Source organism: Cydia amplana, chromosome 2 (assembly GCF_948474715.1).
Source record: "Cydia amplana chromosome 2, ilCydAmpl1.1, whole genome shotgun sequence".
NCBI lineage: Eukaryota > Metazoa > Arthropoda > Insecta > Lepidoptera > Tortricidae > Cydia > Cydia amplana.
Window position 1 is genome coordinate 7824783 of NC_086070.1, and position 22570 is coordinate 7847352.

The window sequence follows — 22570 nt, forward strand, 5'->3', positions numbered from 1 at the left end:
TACAGAGTGAAATACTTCACGAATTCGCATGTCATTCTTGCGCAGAGCCATGCTAATCTCTCTCTATGTCTAGTCAGATTTAAGTTTATGTACTGCCGAAGTACTCACTTTCCACAAAAATAAATGCAATGTTTGCGATGTAGGTTTGTTCGTTACCTTGTGTCCCTTAGAGCGGAAATATCGTCGACTCCTATTCGGGTACACGTTATTTATCAGCAAGTTTATTACCAAAAAATTAATTTTGCAATATTATATTAACCCGGAACGGGATAAAAAGATAAATTGCTGATAGATACTTGGACAGATAAAAACCCTACACGTCTATAAGCTTCTACCTTAATACGTAGGTTCTACGTAACACGTATTAACTATCCGATCCATTCGTATTCGAAAACACAAATCACTTGAAAGGGTATACCTCCACACATCACCATTTAAGTATTATATAATTTCAACCGTTATTATACACACACAAAGATTTAAACTAACAAGACTCGGAAGAGACTTAATAAAATTAAATTATAATGGTGACACGTGCACGGTTTACCAGCTCGATGTGTTTTCTACCATGTGATTTTAGTATTTTCATTGGCATAGCCACGGTGCGCGCAGGCAGCCTTTGAAAACACTTGCACATCACTATTCCGGATCATTTTTATTTGCTAGATAGTTTAACGGACAACTAAATTTAAATATTTATTTCGAACGGCAAAAGCCGTTAGAAACTGTTTTTCAATATAGTCAGCTAAACTGGGGTACAAATTCAAAAACTCACCAGCAGTTTAGCTTCACGACCTTCCAGATGGAAAAACAGCAAGCCAATGAGGTAATTTGCGTTTATTTCTAACTGTCAAAATTGTCAAACGCAACTGCCTGAAGTGGTGGGGGTGTGGGAGAGAGATGGACGTATATGCTAGAAAAGGACAATACGACTAACTACAGTGTTGCCACTCTCAATATATTACTTTAGGTTCCGAATATCGGTACAGTTGTTTAATAGTCGATTTTAATCATGTTATATATCGATAAACGCTACACAGCGGAACGGAAACGCGATTAATTAAAGCTTCAATTTCTTCGTTAAAAATAAACAAAATTGAAATGCTAATTTTTTTTTTGTTTTTTTTAATTTTAAGTTTTTAAATGCTAATGGATTATGAATATATTATAATATAATAAAATGATTCAATTATTGCGGAAAACATATTTTAGTACGTATTTATGTATTGTTATTAAAAATCTGAACTTTCCCTTCGTTCCCTACTGTGGCGTGACGATAAAATCTCTGACGTGATCTGATAACGACGATAAAGAGTAAAAGCGTTTTTTGTTCATTTTAGGTAGCGGTAAACTTTTCAAGTAAAATTCATATTGCAAGAAATGTCGATAGTTTATCGATATGACTTTATCGTCATGGCCACAGCAAGGTGGTTACATATTGTTAATCGTACATAAAAACAAAGTGGCAACAGTGACAGCTCACTTAGGGTCCATCTTTACAAATATTATATCTATGGAGAGAATCATACTATCTTTGTCTTACACTAGTACGAGCACCCAAAAGAAAAGGATGAGTATAGTTTTTTTTTGTTCCTATTTACTGACAAATTGGTTTGACCAACTATACATGAATCTAAAAAAGTTGGAATAGTGCTAACACACTAATGCACCCTGATGCGTCGCACCCATAAGTGAGAACGAGGAAGAGATATCTGTTTCTCGCTCTCACCTATGGGTGCGAAGCACCAAGATCGTGGTGCTGTGCGATAGTGTGTTAACACTTTAAGACATACAAATTGTGTATAGTCGGCTTAAACCAAGCTTAAACATAGAAGAAAAAAAACTGTCAAAAATGTCAAAATACTTTGTTTATGCCAAACGTATTGCTTTTCTTGCCGTACAGTGAAACACACATTATTTATTTTGTAATGATTTGTTTATTTATTGTGTTGCATGTGAATTGTACTTTTGCGACATAAAACGATGTCATTAATTAAAAAAACAAGAAATGATGCGGTTAAGGCTGCAGTTACGTCTTACTTGGAACGCAGGAATTACCCAGTACGTTTTACTAAAACCAATTTCAACAAACGTTTTATAATGTATTGTAAATTGATAATCTTTATTTTATTAACTTAGGATGCAGACATTTTCAACAACAACAATTCCATAAGCCAAAGTGTCGAACAAATGGCTGTCTCCACTATTGTACAATGTGAAGCGAGTCGCACCAACTCAATTCTATTTTCTTGCATTAACAACGATCCAGGACAATATGACGTACAGTACGCAAGGTAATATTCATTTCCCAATTTTTAAATTGCATAAATTACTCTTTAGTACATATTCACATAAACACTATATTGTTGAGTCAAGCTTATGCAACTCTAAGTAACATTAAGTAACTTTAAGTAACATTTAAAATGATCTCCAATGTCTCTATCAGAGATGGGCCGAATATTCGGTAATTACTCGGTATTCGGAAAGTTTTCCAATGTTCCTATTTGGTTAATATTTTTATATGTTTAGTTTGGTTGCAATACTGTAAATTGTAGTTTTCCAGAACTTTTCAAGTACATGAAGTTTACTGTTCAAGATGATGTGACTTGTTGAATCCATTGGATGTTTTGATTATTTGGAGAATGTTAAAAATTTGTTTGCCTAGGGAATTGCCTAAGGAGCGATTTTAGGAGTTTGTTTCTAAGAATTGAATTTTCTAATGGTTTATTAGAACGATAGGGATGAATTGAATAATTTGGATGAATATTCATATACATCAAACTCAATATTAAGGACATCTCTAGTCTCTATTGTATGAAATAAATATGCTTAGTGCCTAGTGTAGTGTAGTGGGCTTAGCGTTAGCATATGTAGCACTAAGCATATTTGCAATTAATAATAAGTTAACTATATCCTTGTTTATATACTTGGTCAACCAGATCTTGACAGTAGAAAAAGGCGGCAAATTTGAAAAATGTAGGCGCGAAGGGATATCGTCGCATAGAATATTTGAATTTCGTGCCTTTTTTTACTGACAAGATTGGGTTGACCAGCTATACCTTACTGTACTTAAAAGGCCTAAAGGAGGCATTATAAAGTTTTATCACTGTCTCTCTCCCTCTCTCTGTTATATTACCATTTTTTGACTTTACAGGTTATTAAACTTTATAAAAGACATTAAGGTGGAAAATGTAAAAAATGAGCTCCTAGCACTACTAACTCCATTACTCTGCCACATGTATTTGGAAATGCTCCGAGGTGGCCATGGGGGAGCAGCCCAAATGTTTTTGAAGAGGCATTCAGTGTCATTGCCACAGAAGGATCTATCGTTTCACCAGCCAATTGATGGTAACTTACCATCAGCACTGTATAGGCCGAACAGCCTGGAACAATTATTTAACTCATTACAAAATGGCACCATTGACAATGAAGCGCCTGAGAAAGACTATTTGAACCAGTTGCTTGATGATATAGGATCCATTTATACGCTGCAGGATGTGGAAACAAAACCATCCGTTGCAGCATTCAGGTAAAGAGCTACAAAAAAATATATTTTGAACACAGTCAAATGTTGTGAGATATCAGAAACTTGCATGAGCTTTTGTACATGTTTCAATGCAGGGATGTAATTTTTTTTTTGCTAGCATCAGAAAGATTGAGCCAGGAAAATGGCTACCAAAACATTCCCTTTTTTTCTAAAAATTAGTGCTTTTGTTTCAGATCATGTAAATATGACATATTTCTGTCGCAGGATGCACTGAACATGCTGAAAGCTTACTTAGCAAAACACAGCCATGTACTTCTAGTTCAGGTTTTACAGACTTGGTTTCACATTGATATTAATAATGATACTAACAAGAAGGATTCTGTAAGTTTTTTTCATATGTATATCATTTCTTGTCTATAATATTAGGTACTAAGCAAAGGAGTTAAAATTCTTTGATGAAAGCTCATTACTCATTAGAGAAAGTAGTCCTAAAGATACAATTTAAGAATAAGAATAAAAAGAATAAATTCATTTATTCATGGCAAACTAAAACTACATTTCATACAAACATATTACAAAAAGTATATTTCAAACGAAAATTTGGCATACATGGGATGATTGCAAACTTATAGGAAACTCAATCCACCTTATGACTTTCAGGAGGATGACGATGATGACCTTACTAATGATGGAATTCATATAAAAGAAGAGAAAGTTACTGACACCAATGGTATGTGTAGTATGTTTCTTAATCTAATTTTGACATTAAATTTAAGAGTTATTATTGTCATCATACCAGCTAGAACAATGCTCTACTACAAAGCCAGCTATCTCAAGAACCACAACAGGGATCTGGCCAGTTGCTTCACATTACTTTAATTGGCAAAACAGCTGCTGGTTAAATATCAAATCATGTTTCACACATTATTCCTACAGCATACAGCCGTATTTATACAAAAAGTCGCTCTTTTAATTATTTTCCAACTGCATTTCTATTAATTCTAGACATATTTTCAAAATGTAATGGTCACACCGAGTATCCAAGTGTGGATAAAGAATTGAGAGATTTACAAGACGCAATAAAGAATGTGAGAGAGTCAATGGCACCTCTCAAGCTGTACAAAGTGGCTGCTCCTGATACTTAGTAAGTATTCATTTTTTTATTGACTTTATGGATTTTCTTTTCATCAACAGCATCCAACATATTGCATAAGCTAGCTCTGCCACATTTTCATAGGAATTGGATGTTTATGGAGTAGGTAGGTACTTTAAAGGAGTTTACGGAACCCTTATAGGACAACTTACCTATGTGTCCGTCTGTCTGTCACATACCGACTAGCGCTTGGCAGTTCGTTTTGAGCATCATCGGAAGCTTGCATTGGCGGACCGGCGCAGACCCGCCGAAAGGTCTTGTTAGACTTGACAGGCGTTTATGAATACCGCCGTTAAACTGTAGACCTTTTCTACAATTAATTAATATCTTTTTCAGTTTGGTATGTGCAAAGACTGACCCTGGCTGCAATGTCCTCTGTGGAGGATTTAGTAATTCAGAAATAAGATTGTGGGACCTCGGCCAAAATAATGTGAAGCGAAATGTCAACAAGAACATCTCAGAATTGGAGCTGGCTTGCAATGTTCCCCCTGAGCCGGAAGCGGTGGTAGATGATACTTTGTAAGTTTTTTATACAACGTCGGTGGCTAACAAACGTAGGGCCCGCTTGGTAGTTAGCAGCTGCCGTCGCCGTTGGCTGCTTGCAACTAAAGGGTAGATACAATAATCTTACTCACGGCACGGCAGTGTTTTTAGTATACGATTCATAATTTTCATGGTTACAGTTGTAAATACAGTGTTACAATACTTGCAATATTTACATACATTATTCGATTCGATTGACACTGAAATGTCAACTGTAAGGACATAATAAGGTATGAAGCTTTCGCTTCCTATTCCACGATTTTCATGCGCGGACTGCGCAGTTGTTTCTTGATATAGTTTCCATTTCATTTTAACCGCCAAAGACGTCAACTGACGCGCGCGGATACAGCCCAATATCAACTTTCGCGCATTCCAACAAGGTTCACAACGCGCCGCACACGATAGACGTGGCGTTCAAGTGGTAAAAGCATCTTTTACCTTTTACCTACGTACTACATTATTTGTTTTCAGACAAATTGGAACGGGCGTCCCATTAAGAGGACATTCAGGCCCCGTTCAAGCAGTGTGTGTTCTCTCCAGAGAAGAGTTGGTCCTGTCCGCTTCTCACGACTGTACCATGCGTGCGTGGAAATTACAAGATTATTCATGTGCGTCTATATACAGGTAAATTGTATGTTATGATTTTGTATGACCACATTTAGTACAGTCGTCATCATATACCTATGTATAGGAGCGGCCAAGGTGTTGGCAAACATCTGAATAGTGTCTATTATCAACTCAGTTCACTCGGCGGGAAGTGAGCTGATTGGCGTTAAAAGTGCATGTTCAGATATTTTTGTGCACCTTAGCTGTTCTGATGTATCTGATGGCGATTGTACTAGCAACTCTTAACCCTTTGACCACCAACGACGGCCACAGATGCGCACAGTTACAGTTTAATATGGACCTTCGTGCGGTCCAATCGTTATGATGACGCGTTACAATGTGCGTTGGCGCCAAATGGCGTTGGTTGAATAAGGCTTACTCCGCGTGTATGTAGCGCGTGGTAGCGCCTTTATGAATAACGACATTAGTCCCGTTTCCGGCAGTAGGTACCTAATGTTGTGACTGTGTGGTTTAGTGGCAAATTTATGAACTCGCAATAAATACTTATCAATGTGCACACAGGCCCCAGATTGAAGCCCGGCCACACTTATCCGTATTGACCTTATTTAAATTAAATTTGATTTCAGAGGTCACAACTACCCAATTTGGTGTATGGACGTGTCGAAGAATGGTCTATTCATCGTCACTGGCTCGCAAGACAAGACAGCGAAGCTCTGGTCACTGGACAGAACATTCCCCGTCAGAGTGTTTGTTGGACATATGTCGGATGTTACGGTGAGTAATGCTGCAGGCGTGGTATGGATCATATCGATGGTTCTTCTATCCACGTGATAGGATAAATGTCACTTTTTAACACCACGCGAGTCAGAGACAGACATTGTTATTATAACCAGGGATGTTGCGAATATCCGCATCCGCATCCGCGGAACTTCCGCATTATTTTCAACATCCGCATCTGCATCCGCATCCGCATAAAATCGATGCGGATTTAATGCGGATGCGGATGTGGAACAGGTGGGTACAGGAACATCTTAGCATCGGCGTAAGTGCTAGACTGCTAGGTAATTTAGTCATTAGCCAAAAAAACCTATTAGAAATTAGCAGTCAAGCGTGAGTGGGACTTAATGTACGGAACCCTTGGAAAGCGAGTCCGACTCGCACTTGGCAGGTTTATTGAAATAAAAATTACTAAAATGTAATATTTGACGTTTTTTATGTACCTATCTTGACATCCGCATCCGCGGATGTGAGCCTTTTAAAATCCGCATCCGCATCCGCGGATGTCAAAAAATCGGCATCCGCAACATCAGTCACTAGTTTTAATGCCAGTTACACCATCCGCACTTGACACACTGATCAACGTCACCCGGCGCGCCGCGGCGGTGTACTATGAAACTTGCCATACAATAAAATTTAGCGAACTCTTTAACGATGACAAACAGTGAAACCGACCCTAAATGGTGCAATTAATTGTTTGTTTTTTTATTTTTATTTTATTTTATTTATTAAATTTTACACATAAATTAACAGTATAACACCAAAGCACTTATGTGGTATATTACATAATTATATTAAAATATTTATACTTACAACAGAACAAACTTATAACAATGAGATCAGGGATGCATTTTAACATTATAACATTATATTATTTATCTATGCACCTTATCAGTTTCCTGTAAAATACACCAGCACTATCAGCAAATATATCTACATCATCTGACTCCAGTATGATGCGGTTAAGAGCAGTTTGGGCCCGAGCGGTGGTAGCGTTGGCGCCGCGCCTCGTGCGCGCGCCATCTTTATTGAATACATGAATTGTTTCAGTGTGTAAAGTTCCACCCCAACGAGGCGTACATAGCGACGGGCGGCGCGGACCGCAGCGTGCGGTTCTGGAACGTGTGCGACGCGCGGCTCGTGCGCGTGCTGTGCGGCCACCGCGGCGTCGTGCGCACGCTCGCCTTCTCGCCCGAGGGCTCCCATCTCGCCAGTGCCGGTATTTATACAATGTTTATATGTTTATCAAAGTGAAAAAACCGGCCAAGTGCGAGTCGGACTCGCGCACGGTGGGTTCCGCACCATCAACAAAAAATAGAGCAAAAGAAAAAAAAAACAAGCAAAAAAACGGTCACCCATCCAAGTACTGACCCCGCCCGACGTTGCTTAACTTCGGTCAAAAATCACGTTTGTTGTATGGGAGCCCCACTTAAATCTTTATTTTATTCTGTTTTTGGTATTTGTTGTTATAGTGGCAACAGAAATACATCATCTGTGAAAATTTCAACTGTCTAGCTATCACGGTTCGTGAGATACAGCCTGGTGACAGACGGACGGACGGACGGACAGCGGAGTCTTAGTAATAGGGTCCCGTTTTTACCCTTTGGTTACGGAACCCTAAAAATGTACTGTCATCGACTCTGATTATTGTGGGGTTCGAACCCACAACTTTGGGTTGCTGGTATGATTTCTTGTTGGACCCATGTTGTCCTGATGTTGTCATATAGTCTGATGACTTAGGATCCTCTAATCTAAGCTAAGGGAATCGAAGGATCGCTTTAAATGTTAGGCACACTTACCTATAGTAATTACGATTTTTTGAATTATTGCAGTACCTAACTAGTACATTTGCTCTCGGTATCAATTGGTGAAGTGTAAGTGCTGATGAAACCATAAAATTATGGAATTTAACACGTTCACTGTCCCAATCTATACAGGGTGTTAATTTAGTGACCTACAATAATGTACGGGGTGAATATATAGGTACTGAGCAACTTTTACGAAGAGACCGACCCCGAAATCGCGAAAAAATTGATTCTTCTCCTTCTCTCAGACGTTTTGGCTGGCTGATGTTGATATTTTGTATGGAATTTCTAATTCGCGATTTCGGGGCTGTATCCACAATAAAAGTTGCTCCATCCTTTAATTAAAAGTAAAAAAATTAAAAAGTCTAAGATAAAATCGTATTCAAATTGGACATAACTTTCTGATTCTAACGACATGTGAACGGAGAACAGTTAGATGATAAACGTACCTAACTATATGTTTTATAAGTTATAATATTTGGCTTATGACACAAACCTACGAGGAAACCGAAGAATTACTCACTCGACTAACCTATCCAACATAAAATACGCACAGCTTTACTTATTCACACACGCACACACACACACACGGGATTTTTACGTTTTTATATTGATCTGTCTTTTCTTTAGCATGTTCTGTATATAGCTTTTCAGCATTCTAATTCTAACTTAAATTAAGCAAATGAAATACTTACCTTTTAACATACCTGTAGTATCTACTCATAAATGTAGCACAATTTTTATTAACATTCTCCAGATAAGGAAGAGCGGTACCTCCTGGCACAGGCTTTAAAGCTTAAAAGGAGGTTCCAATCACTAAGTTTAAGATGATTATTGTGAAAGTAAATAAACATTTTTAATTTAATTTTTTTTTTAATTTTTAATATTGTTTATTTTTCAGGAGACGACAAAAAGATAAAAGTCTGGGATTTAGCAGCATGCACCTGCATCCACGAATACAGAGGTCATCACGGAAAGGTCACGGCTCTGGATTGGTCTGCGATCGGGAAGCCTACTCTGACGCATAGGGTGTGCACAGACCCCAACGACCCATCCGCTGACAACTCGCTGTTGTGTTCTGCGGGAATGGACGGCGTTGTCAAAATTATTTGGGATAATCACAGTAAAAATAAGTATGCTAACACTTTATTTCGACTTATTATGTTTTGCAAATAGCTCTTAGACCTAGAATAGTCAATTAGACCAAACACCATTCAAACGGTAGCTTAGCGTATAGGCCAAAGGTGTGGCGCCATCTATTCGAGAATAACTTTTTCTTGATTCCCGACGCACGTTTTTTCCATAGACTTATCAATCATACTGATCATACACGGAGTTACATATAATTATCTTTGTTTTATAGTGAGGTAATCAATCATGTTTGAAGTCAATAAAGATATTTTGTTGTCTAAAGTCGTCAATGCCGTCATTAATATACGTGCTTATTGTTTTCTGTTTCAGACAAGTCCCCAGCCAGGATGTCCTAACGTCAACATACAACACTAAATGCTCATATCTTGTTGATTTGCAAGTTCACCCGGAATGGGTGGTAGCTATAGGAGCTAAAAGATAAAAATATATTTGTATTCTGATACTCTGTTAACATAAACTACTTATGAAAACAAGTTTAATTGTTTTATTTAATTTTAATGCTATTCATCATATCGGTTGTTGGCCATGGTTAGGGCAAGTCGATTTATGTAAGATATAAATAGTCTCCAAAATATTGACTTATTTATTACTGTAGTAAACAAGTTATAATCAGTAAATATGTGTGGCCAGCACCATTTTGAAAACGGTAATTTCGTTAATTTTCTAATATAATTTGGATATATCCACATTATTCAAAAAATGTATTTTACAGGCTATATATAATGCATGGATGAGATTAGCTCAGGACCGGGATAATTGTTGTTCTAGAAGAGAGCTGAGAGGCCTATTTATGCTCAGCGGTGGGCGATAAAGGGCTGATATGATGATGATGTAATGCATTTGTAAAGTAGAAAATATTGAAGCAGAATTTTGTAGATTAAATTTTACATGTTATATTCACTCAGGATATGTCAAGTAATAAATACAGAAACATTATTAGAAAAAATCTTAGCTGTCAACACTAATATGTGACTCTGTTCAGTGAGTGTTCAATAGGGTTCTTAAGTCTTAACTTCTTAAGTATTAGAATGATGATCAAACAATAATTATAGTAAAAAAAGTTTATTGGAACAGATACAAGTATAAAACAAAACATTTTTCATAACTCATTATTTTCAAAAACCATGATTTACATATTGGACCAGTGAATCAAGCTTTTTTGAAGAAGTTCATAAGTGTAGCTTGTTTCCCTTTCTGAGGGGGAGATATCTTCTTTTTGCTATTTTTAGGGCCACTTTTCTTATTAGTTGGAGAGACCTCGGACTTAACTAATGCTTTCTTTTCACTGGCTGCTTCTTTAATTACTTTTTCTACATTTTCCTTCATGTCTGTGTCCTCATTTTCTGACAAACTCTCATAAACTTCCTCTTTCTTAGTTAATATGTATCCATCCTCATCAGTATATGTTTTGTTAACTATCTTTCTTCTCTTCCTAGGATTTAACATATTGGATGTCACTTTGATGGTATTAACAGCCGGTGTTGGAGGTATCTCATCTTCAGATTCCACATCCATTTTTTTATCGAGCACATCTTCATCATCAACAAATGGGTCATTTTTCTCTTCATCACTCTCACTGTCTGAAATGTGTAAGACCCTTTTACGCTTTTTATCAACCTTGGCATTCTTTTTTATTTGGGTCAAAGACTTGTTAGTGCTTTTGGAATTATTTTTTACAGTGTTATTCTCAGTCCTCTTTGTTTTTACACCATTAGTGCTGACCGGTTTATCATCATTTTTCTCTTTCTCTGGTACCTTGTCATCAATATCTACATCCATTTGTTCATCATTATCTTTGGCATCTGACTCTGATTTTATTTTAATATCAGGTTCATTTTTCGTAGTCTCTTTTGTTGATTTCTTTGATGGAGCACTGTCAGACCGGCTGAAGAACCCAGCTATTCCTTTTTGAGATTTATTAGTATTCTTGACATCTGTCTTCTGCTTGTTGCCATTTACAGTACTTTTTTGTGGGGACAGATTCTTTTGTGGTGACATTTTTTCTTTCTTTACAAATGCTTCAGATTTTACCTCTGCTTTCTTGGCATCACCATTCAAAACTTTGTCTCTCTCATTTTCCTCTTTAATTTTCTTTGGAGGTGGTTTAGTCACTTTTTGTTCAGCTACTGCCACCTGGCTGGATGACTTCAATCTACTTATTTCATCTAATGTCAATTTAGAACATACATTATTCTTTAACAAGCCCGAACATAATTGGTAATCTTCAAATGTAGTAATCGCCATGAAAGCTACTTTATCTACGGAAGGTTTTCCCTTGTTAATACTGTATATGTGCTCAAAGAAAACTAACTTCAGCCCCTTCCGATAGTCTGTTACTTCACTTTCAGGACAAACGTTCGTTTGAGCTTTGTTATCATTCGTTAATCCAGATATAATATATGTAATATTGAGCATCGTTTCTGGGTGTTTTTTTCTAATTTCCGCTGCCACTTTATTCAACAGAGATTTGCTTTCATTAACATGAATACAGAATTCTTTGCTAATAGATACATATGTAACCAACCTTTCTTCATCCAATATTATTTCTTTTAATGTACTTAAATGTGATAAGTATTTTTCATCAGCCATTTTTACAATATTTCACTTAAAAACCCGCGATTTCTGCGTTTCTTCGTTGTCGCTATGAAACGTCAAACCCCTGACACTCGGCAACTGTCAAAAATTAAAATTCTTTTAATGAACGGCCATAGAATGTCAGTACGATCTGAGCATTTTTCGAAAGCGATTTTTATTACCAAGCATCGGAGTTTTTGTCGCATGGTAAGACTAATAGCAAGCTATGGAGTCGACATTTGCCATAAATGTAAACTCTTATTCATACTCATACTCATTTATTTAATTTATCTTAAAATGCCTTTAGAGCGGTCGGTCGTGTATATTATCTTAGTCGAATTATATAAAAAAATATTTTTCTTTTACATTATGAATTCATAACTTCAACTATTTTAACATACAACTATACAAACTACATCGCTGCGAAAGACTGACCGCTGATAAAATTGATTAGTATTTGTCATGTGTCAATCACTGGTGATTGCAAACGTAGTAGTTATTTATATCTGTATGTGGTAAATACGTTGAGGAATATTCCATAATTAATTATTATGCCTAACCCAGAAATAGCTGCAATTTTGGCATGGATAGAGCCATACAACGATTTACAATATGACTATGAAAAATCTGCTATAGTGTGCTTGAGTTGTGAAGTACAACTCGCCCAATTGAAACATACATTTATTGCAACAAATGAGGTTTAATAAATTAAACTTATATACGTAGTAACTATTTAGTAATCTGTTCTCATATTAAATAAAATTAATCATGAGTATGAGTATGAATAAGAGTTTACATTTATGGCAAATGTCGACTCCATAGCTTGCTATTAGTCTTACCATGCGACAAAAACTCCGATGCCTGTTTATTACTAATCAATCTTACTACGACAATCGAGATGTTGTTATCTAGTATTATGTTGTAAGCCTTCTGGAACTTGAAGACACAGAAGATTGGATTGAAACTTATCGAAACGATTAAAGCGCTACTTGAGCATTGCGCGTTTTCCCAAAAGAGTAGTATGTGTTCCCTCCGTTTTTATTAACAAGCTTTTAATAGGTCGACCTATAACTATGTAATGGAATCTAAGGTAACTAATTTAACCATCTTCCAAGGATCGTAGCGTCATGAAAATTGGCAGCTGTATGTAGTTCTGATGACAATACAATAATATGGTACTGATCTGATGATGGAGACCTGTCTCCACCTCCTGAGGTGGCCATGGGAACTCTGTGATAAAACAACGCAACCTAATTGTGTTAGGGGTTTCTAGAATTGTCTCGATGAGTATTAGTTGTCTGTCGTAAGAAAAGTACAGTCAGCGATAAAAGCTTGTACCAAAAAAGACATTTTTGCCAAAAACTTATTTGTTTGGCCGGATATTGGATGGCCGTATATTTGTCATGTTCTTTTTTTTTCCTATATGGCAATATTTGTGAAATGTGTCATCGTTTGGCCTTCATTTCAACTTCATTTCATACCAGTGTTGCCAGATCTACTGATTAAGCAGTGAATCTATCTGATTTTAAAAATATCTACTGATCTACTGCTTTTTGCTGGTGAGCTACTGATTTTTCGAAAACGAGGGGTAAGATTTATAAAACCATCATAAGACCTGTCGTCATGTATGGATGGAGTGTTGGGCTCTAAAGGTGACGGATGAGAAGAGATTGCATGTAGTGGAAATGAGAATGTTAAGATGGTTGTGTGGTGTGACAAGAATGGATAGGATATAAGGAATGAGTATATAAGATATATAAGTATATAAGATAATAGTATATAAGATTTTGACGACCGGTCTGGCCTAGTGGGTAGTGACCCTGCCTGTGAAGCCGTGGTCCTGGGTTCGAATCCCAGTAAGGGCATTTATTTGTGTGATGAGCACAGATATTTGTTCCCGAGTCATGGTTGTTTTCTATGTATTTAAGTATTTGTATATTATATATATCGTTGTCTGAGTACCCACAACACAAGCTTTCTTGAGCTTACCGTGGGGCTTAGTCAATTTGTGTAATAATGTCCTATAATATTTATTTATTTATTTATTTATTTATAAGAGGAAGCTTGAAAGTTGCACCCATAGTAGAAAAAGTAAGAGCGAATCGCCTAGCGTGGTATGGGCATGTGATGCGGATTGCGGAGGCATGAAAGTCATGTGACGAGAATGTGGAGGGAATTAACGAGAGAGGAAAACCGAGGAAAAGGTGGATGGACTGTGTGAGAGATGATACGCAAGTGAATGATGAGATGACGATAACGGGCGAGAGAGAGGTATGGAAGAAAAAAACATGCTGCGCCGACCCCAAATGAATGGGATAAGGGCAAGCGAATGATGAGTAGAAAAAAAACTTGTGCTCATTTATTAATTATAATAACAGAAGTAAGAGACAGAATGATACTCTTCATTTTACTGTTACTCATAATTTGATTTGCCAGCTATACTCAATTACTCAATCACGCCCAGTTTGTCAGCAGAAAAGGGAAAAATAAAACAAATTTTCTATGGGAGGTTGGTGTCAGGTCAGAGCATAATTTTTTTTTTCAATTATACCTATTGCAGACATCACTTTTTAAATCTACTGCTTTTTTCCCCTATCTACTGCTAAAACGATTTTTTTTCTACTGAATATTTCAGATTTCATGTAGCAACACTGTTTCATACGTATGGGATGGGTCGTATCGTATTCTTAGTAATTTATTGATAAGTTCTTGTTATTTTAATGTATGTTCATTAAACTTTACTGAAAGTTAGTGTATCTGAAAATACGTTTATCAGGTGTTTACCTAGTTCACCACCTTCTCATCTCATCTGTAACAATTTCATTCAGTGAGTACAAGTGTTCTATTTTTGTTTGCATTACATCATTTAGGGAGTTTGTTTCGTTTTCCATGATATATGCTTAATTGAGACCTATTTATGAAAACAGTTCTTTTTTTCTACAGAGAATTTAGCCAGCGACATCGTTAATTTTGTTTTTAGTGAACAATAAGAGGTTTAAAATGCCAGGGTAAGAACCACCTGCTTATGTGGGAGTGGTTTATAATGCTAACTACCACTGACATCTCATTAGCACTGCTAATAGTTAGTGTAAGGCTACACAACCTACACATGATCATTAATTAAAAAAACAAATCCATTGATTGATTAATTATTTAGATAATAAGTTCAGTTGTTATTTACTTTCATTGCTTGCTACAACTAACTAAGAAAATAACATTCCACATCCATCAATTTAGATTATTATACCTATATACACACCTAGATTAAGAGTAATCTGAGTAATGCTCTAAGTGGTTTTCCCTAATACATACAAGGAATTTTGTAACATGTTTTTCCTCCTGAGGGTATGTGAGTAACGGTACTTAGGTCACCTTGGTGGCCAAATAAATAAATCCATCAGAAAGTATTCATATCCAGAAACTTAAAATAATATATCTTCAAGCTAATGGTAACATAAAATATTATTGGAAACACTATATTTCTATTAACCACCTCTATTTTTTTTAACCCAGATACCAATGTGTTCATGCTGTTTTCATTAAATTATTATTATTGCTATTCCATATATTATACTCTGCTCAATAAATAAATGAAAAATTAGAACAGTCTCTCCAATGAAATGTGGTTGTTCATTGTGCATGACTGTATTTTTTATTCAATGCTAATATTAAAACTACATTTTTTACTACAATAGTATAAAATTAAAGTCATATTAAAACATTTAAGGCTGTGCAAATACTGCAAAATTTGCAATCATGTACAACCTATGGACACTTTTTTTACCTGTATAAAGTTGTAAAATTACTACTACTACTACTGTGTAATGTTTATTTATTTATTTCTGAGCAACAAGTAACTTTAGATCTACCTTATTATATTACGTCATTTGTCACCATGAATAACTGCATAAAATCGATGTACTATACGTACCGAATTTTGTTTAGACTGGTATTATTATTATTCACAAATATCTTTAAGTACTTTACTAGTAATACTTATTTGTTTTTACAGAATCGCAACTATGTCACTGGAGAATATGTACTGCACTCGCTGCGGGGATGGGTTTGAACCTAATGAGAAGATTGTTAACTCCAATGGAGAACTCTGGCATACAAACTGTTTTGTGTATGTACCTATGGATTCAGAACTTAATAAGCATTAAGGTGCTCTCACAGGACTTATAGAATTTAAAGAGTTATTTCTATATACATGATGATAAAGAATGTTATTATTTATTCATAATAGTTTATAACTGCTGGATTTTTAAATAGCCCTTGCAGCCAAATTGATATGTTCAAGATATATATATTGATATATTGATATGTTATATGGCACAATGTGGTACTTAGGTTGGTATTCCACCTGTCCAATATTTTGGTCCAATCAATGTGCATTGCGTCTCACTCTCTCACTAAGCAAAATGTGAGACGCAAATACACATTGGACAAAGAAATTGGACAGGTGGAATACCACCCTTATACGCGCGTGAGAAGTTTCGTGGAAAATGGTTACTTATTGATTAAATGGAAGTCAATATATTATTTTAGATGTGCCCAGTGCTTCCGGATGTTCCCAGATGGAGTGTTTTACGAGTTTGAGGGTCGTAAATATTGCGAACAAGACTTTCAGGTGCTTTTCGCCCCGTGCTGTGGCAAATGCGGTAAGTGAAAAGACATTTTCTGCCTTTTAATTGCAATTATGCATATTACACTTGTATCCAGAATTAAAAGAAGGAAACTGAGAAACTGACAATTGCAGGTGTGAATTTGATGAAATTGAATTTCGCAATGCTTTGTCGTATAAATCATACCTTTAATTGACATAGCTCCATGCCTTCTCAATTATATTTTTACTCAATAGAACTCTGTATCTCTTTCATTGTATAACAATGACTCATTTGTTTTCTGTTGGTTCTGTCTGATATTTAATTTTATTTATAATGTTTTGAAGGAATCTAATTTTTTCGGTTATTCGTAACTATATAATTGAACAGGGGAGTTCGTGATCGGACGAGTGATCAAGGCGATGAATGCCAACTGGCACCCAGCTTGCTTCCGCTGCGCGGAGTGCAGCTCGGAGCTGGCGGATGCCGGCTTCATCAAGCACGCGGGCCGCGCGCTGTGCCACGCCTGCAACGCGCGCATCAAGGCCGACGGCTTGCAGAACTACATGTGCCACAAGTGCCAGTAAGTCAACAACCAACAAAGCCCATCACTATAATGTATTAATAATGTTTGGTATTAAGACAGTAAAGCGAAACGTCTTTAGAATTCTATTGACTGCCACAAGTGCTGTCCCCTTCCCAACGCGTGTATCAACTACAATTGCCATAAAGTATTCCTCAACTGATCAGATGGTGCAGCCACAAGGCATAACGGTAGCTGTATATAAATATCCTGGTCACGGCACCAACTGCCGCTGCAACGGCCACTGTAACACAGTGCCCTAATCATTAGCACGGAAATTACCTTTTTATCATTAACACAAAAAGGTAGATGTCTCAGTTTATTTAACCATGGTAACCGTACTACGTCAAAATAAGATTAATTATGAATAAATGTATCCGTGTTTGGTAATATTGTGCCCTTCATTTACCTAGTTAAAATAACGTAGAATCGTTTTTCCCAACAGTGGTGTGATCGACGGCGAGCCGCTGCGTTACCGCGGCGAGGTGTGGCACGGGTACCACTTCACGTGTGCCACGTGCGGGGTCGAGCTCGACCACACGGCGCGTGAAGTTAAGAACCGCCCGGGCTACGCGGCCAACGACGTGGTTAGTACTTCTTAGCGTTCTCCCTCCAATGTAAACGATGGTGAACCGGTGCCGCGGCGAGGTGAGGCACGGGTACCACTTCACTTACGCTACGTGCGGGGTCGTGCTCGACGCGTTAGTTCAAGAACCGCCCGGGCTACGCGGCCAACCACGTGGTCTGTATCTTAATGGTAGCCGGTAAGCCACCAATATTCATGTGTAACTGCGTGGCCACTGGCCACTATATGGCACAGTATAAACTTGTTCAGAAGTGACGAAATGTATCACTTTCATGTGCGCCAAAAACGGGCCGATCAACAACGCACTATTTAGTCATCGGGCAACAAATACTAGATCATTGGATTGTTTAATTCATGCTGATTAATTCAACCCAAACCTTTGTTTCTTTAAACATTAATATAAACGTAACATATATATTATGCCGGTCCAAACGCTGCTGTAAATTAGTGGGTTTATTGTGTCATGTTTGTTCCAGAACAATCTGTTCTGTCTTCGCTGCCACGACAAGATGGGCATCCCCATCTGCGGCGCCTGTCGCCGCCCCATCGAGGAGAGGATCGTTACCGCCCTCGGGAAGCATTGGCACGTTGAGGTATGTTACTAAAAAACCGGCCAAGTGCGAGTCGGACCCGCGCACGGAGGGTTCCGCACCATCAACAAAAAATAGAGCAAAACAAGCAAAAAAACGGTCACCCATCCAAGTACAGACCCCGCCCGACGTTGCTTAACTTCGGTCAAAAATCACGTTTGTTGTATGGGAGCCCCACTTAAATCTTTATTTTATTCTGTTTTTAGTATTTGTTGTTATAGCGGCAACAGAAATACATCATCTGTGAAAATTTCAACTGTCTAACTATCACGGTTCGTAAGATACAGCCTGGTGACAGACGGACGGACGGACGGACGGACGGACAGCGGAGTCTTAGTAATAGGGTCCCGTTTTTACCCATTGGGTACGGAACCCTAAAAAAATAACTGTCAAAATATTTTATTATTACTTATTAGGTATAAGTACACACTTTTATTGCTGACTTCTTCCTCTTATTTAAATGCCTATCAAGTACTCTTCAAGACCTTTCTAATGAGCCTAAACGTGCAAGTTTGTGTTTTTCCATCTAAACATTCCTTTAGCTACCTTCCGACTGCATCATCAAATCCATCTTAGTGTATTATTGCATTGTCATCAGAATTATGTATGTTTGCCAAATTACAATTCAATTAGATAACGAGCATGGGTTCAAATTTAAGTTACAAGATTTTAATCACACATATTTATCTAACTACTTTGAAAAAAAATCTATTTAACTAAATAAATAAAATCTAACGAACTAAACTAAATATACACTCTTCTATTTAGATTCTTCCATTTGTAAAAAAATAAAGTTTTATGTAGATAAAAAATACTAATTTAATTTTATATGGAAATATTCCACAATTGTCCCCTGGCCAACGGGACAGAATAACAACTCAAAGGCGTTACCCTCTACCAGGCGTTTCTCACTCCGCGATTTCGTCGCTTTGCTACAGGTAGCTAAGTACATCCGTTCGGCCCCAATTTTGGGGAAAGCCATAAGCCGCGCGTGGCGCTGTCGCCACCTACCGGCCATATCTGTGCTGATCGTAGACGCGTTTTGTTAGAGAGTGAGTCTTCTGTACTTAGTACTATATTTATTCTGTGCCTCTACTTTATTTATATGACGCCGACGCAATGATTTCAGCATTTCGTGTGCGCTAAATGCGAGAAGCCGTTCCACGGGCACCGGCACTACGAGAAGAAGGGGCTCGCGTACTGCGAGCAGCACTACCACCAGCTGTTTGGCAACCTGTGCTACGTCTGCAACCAGGTCATCGCCGGAGATGGTCAGTATTTATTTATCATCTAGAGCCAGTTGAAGGTTCGGTTTCGGCCGCGCCGATTATTTTCGTTAATGTCCAACCGGGGTCTCAGTTTCAGCAAGTGCATCGGTAAAAATCATGTTCCGACCGAAAACTCGATTTCGGCCGTAACTAGAGCAAAACCGAACCTTCGGTTTCGACAAAAAACCCGTTTTTGATCGGACACTATCCTCCTAAGGCCCAAGGTCCTACATATAGTACCTATTCAGTTCGATGTAATTTAAACCATGTTCAATGGGAACAGAGTCGCTTTTGCTATGTTTCGTTCAATTTTCAAACAACGCTTTCATATCAACTCTATTTCCTACAATTTAGATTCAAATTTCAATGGCAAATTTTGGATGTTTCGTTTGTATGGCTGGGCCTTAGGAGGCTATTATTTATTTAATTTAAACTTTAATGCACAATTAAAATAAATACAAATAGCCAACTCAATGCCATGAGGCATTCTCTTCCAGTCAACCTTATGGCAAAACAGATATTTTCAAATGTGTTAAGTTAACATAGGTATGTGCTCTGCCATATCACTGGCTCAACTGGCTGTCACTATGTAATCGATTCTGAGTGTACTAGTGCAGCAATAGGGATGTTTCCTGTACTTAAAATAAATTATTTCAAACCGTGCACGAAATAAAGCACCAGATAATTATTAGAAAAACATAGACAGCAGCTATTTTTAAACACAATTTGTATTTTAATAAATCGGATTGAAATATAAAAAGTAGGTGAGTTTACCGTGACGTCACTACATTCGTTTTCATATAAATTCCATATTAGCAAATCGTTTTGACAGTTTTAAAAAACCGGCCAAGTGCGAGTCGGACTCGCGCACGGAGGGTTCCGCACCATCAACAAAAAATAGAGCAAAACAAGCAAAAAAACGGTCACCCATCCAAGTACTGACCCCGCCCGACGTTGCTTAACTTCGGTCAAAAATCACGTTTGTTGTATGGGAGCCCCACTTAAATCTTTATTTTATTCTGTTTTTAGTATTTGTTATTATAGCGGCAACAGAAATACATCATCTGTGAAAATTTCAACTGTCTAGCTATCACGGTTCGTGAGATACAGCCTGGTGACAGACGGACGGACGGACAGCGGAGTCTTAGTAATAGGGTCCCGTTTTTACCCTTTGGGTACGGAACCCTAAAAAGAAGCTGATTTGACTAGTATGAATGTAGCCTATTAGCTTACGCACGCTCCTGTCCCCAGTATTCACGGCGCTGAACAAGGCGTGGTGCGTGCACCACTTCGCGTGCGCGCTGTGCGACGCGCCGCTGAGCACGCGCAGCAAGTTCTACGAGTACGACGAGCGGCCCGCGTGCCGCCGCTGCTACGAGAAACTGCCGCAGGAGCTGCGCCGGCGCCTGCGCCGCGCGCACCACTACACGCCGCGCCGCTAAACTAAACACCGACCATGACGTCACCAATCATGTTATATAACATAGCAGGGATGTTGCGGATGCCGATTTTTTGACATCCGCGGATGCGGATGCGGATTTTTAAAGGTTCACATCCGCGGATGCGGATGCGGATTTTTAAAGGTTCACATCCGCGGATGCGGATTTTTAAAGGTTCACATCCGCGGATGCGGATTTTTAAAGGTTCACATCCGCGGATGCGGATGCGGATGTCAAGATAGTACCATAAAAAACGTCAAATATTACATTTTAGTAATTTTTATTTCAAAAGACCGGCCAAGTGCGAGTCGGACTCGCGTTCCAAGGGTTCCGTACATTAAGTACCACTCACGCTTGACTGCTCATTTCTAATAGGTTTTTTTGGTTAATGACTAAATTACCTAGCAGTCTAGCACTTACGCTAATGCTAAGACGTTCCTGTACCGACCTGTTCCACATCCGCATTAAATCCGCATCGATTTTATGCGGATGCGGATGTTGAAAATCATGCGGAAGTTCCGCGGTTGCGGATGCGGATATTCGCAACATCCCTGTAACATAGATAGGTTATACCACAAAATAGATACAGTACAGAAGTCAATCACATGTATGTACTTCACTTTTCATACCTACGCTCGGCGGTCGCTCTAGGGTTGTCAACTATATTTATGCACAAAAAACTATCGTAGTAACGTGATAGTGGCACTCGTATCTAGTAGTGGCCGGGGCGGGGTGCTTACCTACCTACCTAACTGTTCTGTTTAACGTTAAAACGAACTCAAATAACAGGATCTTACTTGTTGTATATAGTTTCGAGCAGGTGATGGGAGTAGAAGTTAAACACCTTATGTGTGCTAGTATAAGAACATTCTGAACCTTTATTCTCTAAATGCCTATTGTTTTATACACGTTAGGTTGCGCTGACACAAGCAATATGCGTTTATGTCGCAGTAAACCAAAGCGTTACTGCTAAACACTAAAAGTGGACATTTACCACATTACACCTCCCCCGAAAGTTCCTCTCACCGCTGGGGTGGCAGAAGAAAAAATTTAAACGCGTGTTACTTGTTTACAATTTTTTCTGAAATTTAATAAAAAAAAATATTAACAAATTATATAGGTATAATGCAAACAATCTTTATTTAGCTAGGTTCTTATGTGTCGTAAGTGTCGTAGTCCTATTAAGGAAAAGAAAAAAAATCGTTGTGCTAATAAGAAAATATCATCACTTAAAATGTTGTCATCTCTCAAACGTTAAAATATTAATTTACTTCCTTTCTTTTGCTTTAAAAACATTTACCTACTCTTCATCTGTAAAACATTTACTATTCAACTTTAAAACATTTAGAAACAATTGTTATTCAACTTTAAAATATTCACTCTCGCTGTTTATAGTTACGGTATCTCCCATAATTCTGATAAAAAATAAACTAATGCCGTAT

At 37.7% G+C, this 22570-nt stretch overlaps 3 protein-coding genes and 1 non-coding gene across 5 annotated transcripts; 2 read left to right on the forward strand and 2 right to left on the reverse strand.

The window, feature by feature from the left end:
- LOC134662248 (U6 spliceosomal RNA) lies at nt 1–104 on the reverse strand. The gene has a single exon (XR_010098050.1). It is a non-coding gene; the product is annotated as a U6 spliceosomal RNA (small nuclear RNA).
- Nucleotides 105–1905: 1801 nt separating this feature from the next.
- On the forward strand, nt 1906–9957 carry LOC134661997 (TAF5-like RNA polymerase II p300/CBP-associated factor-associated factor 65 kDa subunit 5L). Its single transcript, XM_063518234.1, has 12 exons — nt 1906–2061; nt 2140–2294; nt 3155–3529; nt 3721–3868; nt 4148–4217; nt 4493–4631; nt 4977–5159; nt 5655–5807; nt 6377–6524; nt 7578–7746; nt 9234–9465; nt 9794–9957. The coding sequence occupies exons 1-12, from the start codon at nt 1984–1986 to the stop codon at nt 9903–9905; spliced, it is 1962 nt and encodes a 653-aa protein (XP_063374304.1). The 5' UTR covers nt 1906–1983; the 3' UTR covers nt 9906–9957.
- Nucleotides 9958–10529: 572 nt separating this feature from the next.
- Nucleotides 10530–12076, reverse strand: LOC134657213 (DNA polymerase delta subunit 3; the record flags this gene model as incomplete). The annotated part of the gene is made up of 1 exon (XM_063512779.1): nt 10530–12076. A coding segment is annotated over one exon (1443 nt), but the record flags the coding sequence as incomplete, so codon positions are not given.
- A 2688-nt stretch (nt 12077–14764) lies between these two features.
- Nucleotides 14765–21136, forward strand: LOC134662115 (LIM and senescent cell antigen-like-containing domain protein 1). 2 transcript variants are annotated; one of them, XM_063518387.1, is made up of 9 exons: nt 14765–14885; nt 15002–15066; nt 16071–16184; nt 16607–16719; nt 17053–17245; nt 17691–17832; nt 18308–18424; nt 19551–19692; nt 20941–21136. In XM_063518387.1, exons 2-9 carry the CDS (start codon nt 15059–15061, stop codon nt 21129–21131), a joined length of 1020 nt encoding a protein of 339 aa, XP_063374457.1. In that variant the 5' UTR covers nt 14765–14885; nt 15002–15058; the 3' UTR covers nt 21132–21136. The 2 variants fall into 2 exon arrangements, with proteins under 2 accessions (XP_063374457.1, XP_063374456.1); XM_063518386.1 differs by lacking the exon at nt 14765–14885 and having other exon boundaries at nt 14959–15066.
- The last annotated feature ends 1434 nt before the right edge of the window (nt 21137–22570 follow it).

What these genes read in the sequence shown, in the direction of transcription:
- LOC134661997 (XM_063518234.1), top strand. Translation starts at nt 1,984, where the DNA reads ATGTCATTAATTAAAAAAACAAGAAATGATGCGGTTAAGGCTGCAGTT. An exon ending in CTCCCATCTCGCCAGTGCCG is followed by an intron (nt 7,747 to 9,233) that starts GTATTTATACAA and finishes TTTATTTTTCAG; the next exon opens with GAGACGACAAAAAGATAAAA. An exon ending in GATAATCACAGTAAAAATAA is followed by an intron (nt 9,466 to 9,793) that starts GTATGCTAACAC and finishes TTTCTGTTTCAG; the next exon opens with ACAAGTCCCCAGCCAGGATG.
- LOC134662115 (XM_063518387.1), top strand. An exon ending in GCTACGCGGCCAACGACGTG is followed by an intron (nt 17,833 to 18,307) that starts GTTAGTACTTCT and finishes TGTTTGTTCCAG; the next exon opens with AACAATCTGTTCTGTCTTCG. An exon ending in CCAGGTCATCGCCGGAGATG is followed by an intron (nt 19,693 to 20,940) that starts GTCAGTATTTAT and finishes TCCTGTCCCCAG; the next exon opens with TATTCACGGCGCTGAACAAG.